The sequence below is a fragment of the Dermacentor andersoni genome, chromosome 8, assembly GCF_023375885.2.
Source record: "Dermacentor andersoni chromosome 8, qqDerAnde1_hic_scaffold, whole genome shotgun sequence".
Lineage (NCBI taxonomy): Eukaryota > Metazoa > Arthropoda > Arachnida > Ixodida > Ixodidae > Dermacentor > Dermacentor andersoni.
Window position 1 is genome coordinate 110,283,127 of NC_092821.1, and position 6,000 is coordinate 110,289,126.

At 47.3% G+C, this 6,000-nt stretch overlaps 1 protein-coding gene across 1 annotated transcript in view; it reads right to left on the reverse strand.

The window, feature by feature from the left end:
* Positions 1-5,355, reverse strand: part of LOC126529457 (fatty acid synthase-like) — a 60,459-nt gene extending 55,104 nt beyond the window's left edge. Inside the window, exons 1-2 of the mRNA XM_050177052.3 lie at positions 4,790-5,355; positions 1,563-1,889 (exon numbers count right to left, since the gene is read on the reverse strand). Coding sequence (XP_050033009.3) covers positions 1,563-1,889; positions 4,790-5,000 — 538 coding nt within the window. The 5' untranslated portion in view covers positions 5,001-5,355. The remainder of the gene's footprint in view (positions 1-1,562; positions 1,890-4,789) is intronic.
* Between the last annotated feature and the right edge of the window lie 645 nt (positions 5,356-6,000).

The following is a 6,000-nucleotide window of genomic DNA, read 5'->3' on the forward strand; positions in this document are numbered from 1 at the left end:
CCACACATAAAAAACGGCTGTCTAGTTCGTGTGATTTCAGTATTGGCGACGATGAGACTAAATTCTGTGGCACAGCTGGGCCGATTCGGTCGTAATTAGTCACGCATAGTAATAAAGGTTCGTGATGCCTTTGCTGCGTGAACATTTCGTGATTAAGGGCGGTGGCTCCTGGTGTGCTTCAGGTTTAAGGATACAGTAAATATGGTTGGGTCGCTGATGAGGGCTACGATAACGCGCCTGGAATCTGTTTAGTAGGAGGAGGTAGCCGGCTGGTGCTTATTGACGGAGTTCAGGATGGTGTGGGGTTGAGCTCCCACTGCCTCCTGCAACCCCCACGATACAACATACGACATATATATTCAACTGCGAAGCTTTTCTTTCGAGGAACCCGTATGGGTGTCCTTTGTCGCAGTTGCTACGATTGGGTGGATGTCTCATTTTCCCTGTAATAATTACTTCTCTCCACCTTGCGGGTTTCCACAGAACTACTACGTCATTCTCTTGCATTTAGTTCTAGTTGTTGATGAATTAGACTTCGCCCTGCCATCTGCTAGCTGCCTGGTTAGCTCAGATGGTAGAGCGACTGCCGCGAAAAGGCGGTATTCGTGGGTTCGAGTCCCAGACCAACACGAATTTTTCTTCAGCTGCGACGCTTTTCCTTCGAGGAACCCGTTTGGGTTTCCTTTGTAGCAATTGCTACAATTGGGCGGATGTTTCATTTTCACCGTATTAACTACGACTTACGAGGAGCTTAATGTTTAACAGTCTCGGAAAAGAGCAGCAATTTGCAATAGGTAGCGAGGCACTGCAAGTGGTAAGGGAATACATCTACTTAGGGCAGGTTCCGGATCCGGATCGGCGGATCCGGATCATGAGACGGAAATAATCAGAAGAATAAGAATGGGCTATGGTGCGTTTGGCAGGCATTCTCAGATCATGAACAGCAGGTTGCCATTATCCCTCTAGAGAAAAGTGTATAATAGCTGTGTCTTACCAGTACTCACCTACGGGGCAGAAACCTGGAGGCTTACGAAAAGGGTTCTACTTAAATTGAGGACGACGCGACGAGCTATGGAAAGAAGAATGATGGGTGTAACGTTAAGGGATAAGAAAAGAGCAGATTGGGTGAAGGAACAAACACGAGGTAATGACATCTTAGTTGAAATCAAGAAAAAGAAATGGGCATGGGCAGGGCATATAATGAGGAGGGAAGATAACCGATGGTCATTAAGGGTTACGGACTGGATTCTTAGGGAAGGGAAGCGTAGCAGAGGGCGACAGAAAGTTAGGTGGGCGGATGAGTTTAAGAAGTTTGCAGGGACAACATGGCCACAATTAGTACATGACCGGGGCAGTAGGAGAAGTATGGGAGAGGCCTTTGCCCTGCTGTGGGCGTAACCAGGCTGATGATGATGATGATGACAAGGGGCTTCTGACAAAACGACAGAGACCATTGCAAACGCTAACTACAACTTGCTATCCCAAGCGAAAGTTGCGCCGTTGAGAATCCCTGCGCGAAACGTGTTTGTCAGGGCGAAGGGAGAACAGTGATCGGTGCTCACCGTGGAAGTCGAGCGAAAAGGAGATGCGATTGGAGAACATGGATCGGCAGCAGCCGGCCAGCGCGTATCCGTCGATCTTGTCCGTGTCTACGGTTAACCCTTCCAACATCTCGGAGTCGGAGGCCCCGATGAAGACGCCCACCTTGCGTCCGCGCAAGGTGGCCGGGTCGTAGCCGGAGTCCACGATGGCCTCGTACGAGGTCTCCAGCAGGAGTCTCAGCTGGGGGTCCATCTTGTGTGCCTGCTTCGGGTGCACACCGAAGAACTGCGCGTCGAAGAGGGTCAGGTCGCGGATTGCTCCCATTCTTTCGGGAAGGCCCAGGTGACCTGTCGGAGAACACGAATGCGCAGAGTGGTCGTGCATGCTCATTGCCCTTTTCAGGGGATTTGTTCGTTTACCTATTAAATGAGCTGTTCGTTTGCTTGCTTGGTGGCACGGCAGTGGTTGTCTGTCTGCATGCTTGATTGTGTTGTTTCTTTGCCTCTGTGTCCTTTCACTTGCTTGGTTGACTTATTTATTTGCTTGCTTGGTTGCTTTTTGAAAGGTGGTTTTGTTTCTCTTTCTGTCTGCCTGCTAGCTTGGTTATTTTGTACATGACCTCGCTCATTTGATTGTTTAGTTAGTTTGCACGCCTTGTTTTGTGTGCTCCTTACTCTCGAGTGCAACCATAATTACAGATAGGAACAGGATTATTTACACTGTCAGTAATAGTGTTATTGGAAAAAAAATATGTGCAATAGCAACAGCAAAAGCAAGAAGATCGCTACAGCTGCTTCTAGTTCATGCTATAAGGGACTGTTACTGTGTTTACAGCTAGTGAGGCCTGATAGTTACGAGTCTGAAACTTTCCTGAAAGGAAGGGAGTGTGAAATTTAAGCAAAGGCTACAAAATAAACCAAATCGGGCTCCTGACAAAGAAAGCGTTCTAGTTCAAAAAAGCTTGTCCTGTTCGTGACGTGGAAACAGGCTCTACCACCTTTCGGGTCAGCCACTCTGACAAAATAGCTAACAAGCAGGGAAGTTTGGAGTGACCTGCAAATTATAGGAGTACTGCCTAATTAAATTAGTTAAAGTGTGGCCATTCGTGGTTCCACATGCTTCGATCTGTAGATCAATCTGCCCTCGCTCTGAGATCCCCTAACCTGCTGGATAGCGGAGATAGTAGGGAAGCTGCTCCGAAATGATGGCTGAGGGTGGGGCGGGTTCCACCTTCGGACCAGCTCTTATGTTCTTTCCCAATCGAAGGTTTTTTAAAAAGAAATCTGCTTCCTTTGCAGCTTCATGATAATTTCAGCTGAATGACAACTCTCGCATAGCAATGGGAAACGTTTTCTCAATATATAGCTCGTTCCCCCCAAAATTAGTCTGCTTATACTTAACGGATATTATTCGAGAGGTGTGCGCACGAGTTTTAAGGTAGGAGCCCTGAATAAATGGACAACGGCGGCGGGGAATAGTTACGGTGCAAAATCAGTAGCATGGCGGTGAAAACATGCGGGGGTTTACGAATACTGAATTTCGGGACCTTATTTACAATGAACTATATAGTGTCAGAAGCGAATTGAATCGAATATTGAATGCATTTTGAATAATGGACAGCGCTTTTACCATTGTTCCAAGGAAGCGTTCACCGTCTAATATTCACAACTTTATGCAAGTTTCCGTCATTACAGTGCACATTATAAAAAAATCGTTTGATAAAAGAACAAACGGAGTATTCCAGTTTAACGATCCTCCCCCACACTATTCCTAGAACACTTTCGTGGGTCATGCCTCGGCATTTGGTTAGACATCTGGGGTTACAAAGAAGACCCATGTTCCATCATCCTTTGACCAGCAGCTTACCCGACTTCAAATTTATGCAGTATGAGGCGATACTTCTTATGTGTACACTGATGAATCTGTCGTGCCATACGCCTCTACTGCAGTCATCATCCCGCAAGATGATCATTGCTTGAAGGTTAGAATTATGCCATAAGTGAACATCAGCTGCCTCAGTATGTGTTGTACTTTGGAAGGCAGTTGGATTTCTCTCAGGAGAGCCTCCTTGACTGTATTCTGCGATGCTGAGCCAGCTCTTCAAACCATTATCTTCAGCGTAATACAAGGCCCATACTATACCTTGGCTTTAGAAATCGAAGCACCTCGACATTGCGAAAAAATGGTTACGTTATCATCTTTCAGTGCATGCCTAAACACATTGACGTGATCGGGAAGCAAGCAGGAGCTGAAGCAAAGACAGCCTAAAACGATGCATGATCCTGAAGCACGTATTGCATTGTCACAAACAGACACAAATGACCTGCTTCGTTGGGTTGTACGTAGGACTAGCAGGGTTGCTAGCAGGGTTGCTAGTCTTTGACTGAACATGTAAACGATGTGGTTGTAAACCAGTTCTTGATAAGTGCAGGCTCTTAGAACGCTAGAGAGAGCAACGAACCTGAGAGATATGCGAAGCATTTCTGATATACCAACTGTGTTATTACTGTGCCTTTGGTTAGGAGTTGCCTTCACAAAGGCATACTCTACATTTATTGGAGTGTCTGACAGTGCAGCATGCGAGGTCTGTGGCACCGAAGAAAACATCGACGACCTGCTGTGCCACTGTCCACGATACACCCCAGAGAGACAAGAACTTGCCAAAGCTTTCCAACAAACTAGACAATCGGCCGCTTTCTGTGCAGGTGCTGCTGCAACACCGCCCCCATCGCCCGCCGGCCCATAAAGCGGTGAAGGCGCTTTTGTGCTTCTTAAGGACGACGGGCTTGTGCGACCATCTGTGACTATTAATGCAATTTCTGTAAGACCACACACGTCAGCGAACTCACCGCAATTTCCTTATTTCCTTCCCTGCTTTCTCTCCCTGCTATCTTTGTTTTCCTCCTTTCCCATCCCCCGGTGTAATGTAGCCCACCGGACGTTATTCTTGTTAACCTCCCTGCCTTCTACTTATCTCTTTCCCTCCTCCTGTTATTACTGTGTTAGCGCGCCCTCCATATTTCTAGACAGCATTGAACTATAGTTCGATGCTGTATTCGAGAATTCGAGAGATACCTTATAAGGTATCTATCGAATGTGTGACTGCCTGCCGGCCATATTGGCCTGAGGGGAAAACCTATGCTGCAACGCTGCATAGGGTTTCTTCTCCAATCAGCAGCAGACATTGCGAACATTCCTGTAAGCACGAACGCCAACAAGCTTTCTTGGCTATTGTATATTCACATACCTCGAGGCCAGCGCATCTCCTCATCTGTGACGAAGTCCACACCGGCGTATAGCTTCTCCTTGAACTCGACCAGGTGGTCGGCTCCCGGAAAATAGGCCGAGAAACCAGTGATCGCGAACTCCTCTTCCGCCATTTTGTTCCTGCGCGAAAAAAAGAAGTCGAACACATACAATCTAAATGGCACACCAAAAGCGGCAGCAAAAGGCATCATTGCAATGCTCAAGTACCGTTAGAAAGCGGGAGATTTCTTTTCGTCAGCTCTCGCTCTGTCGAACGCAAAGCGTCGTTCGCTTGGGGTAGACGGCAGTGCGAGGTTTTGAGCAAATTCGTTTGTTCGTTCGGGCCATAAATTTTTCGAAATATGGAATACCTGATATGGCGCGTGAAAGCGTCGGGGACTCGTTCGTGAAAAAAAAATAATGACGAAACAATATCGACATGCACCAGCTAATAACCTATAAGCAAATCCTCAAAACCTCACGTTTGGCCTAATGGCTTCGCACTTTTTCACGACACGCAGGACGCTTCCACGTCCCTGCCTTCGAGTTGTGTCCAATCTGCGTCGTATCCGCAACGAAAACAATTGATCGGCGCGGAGGTGCGTGATGAGCAGCGTGGTGCAGCTGCAATGACGTCTGCCAAAAAGTAATAAGGAGACTAACCACTGTGTCATTGTGAAGGTGTCATCGTTCGGTCTCAGGACGATGACACCGACAAACGAGGAAGTCGGAATGAGTGTGCGCCAGGACAGGAGGGAGTATCGTGTCAAATGCAGGCTGCAATCACTGATGTGTCAACCTTTCACGGTGACTTGCGCCTTGTAGAATTCATATTTTGACGTATTTCCAAATTTCATCGAGGTATCATTGAGTTAAACAATTCTCGCTGTTATTAAGTACGTTTGAAAGTTCATGTGACTTTTGCCCGAGCGCTACATCTCTGATATCTCTACATCTCGTTTCGCGCGCGCGTTGCCTCGGAAGTTGATGGATGAGCAACCGATTTACTTTGAAAGCGACAACCTTGCTTTGGCTGCTGCTATGTGTAGGTACGTCCGATTCGAATGGCTGGGTGTCTGTGCCTCACCACACAGGCGCAGCGTTCCTCTGTCGAACCCGACTCATAAGGCAGGAACTCTGGCACGTGAACGCAGGATACAAAATCACAAGTTTGAAACCAGAGTTCGCATCGCACCAAACACTTGTTGAAGA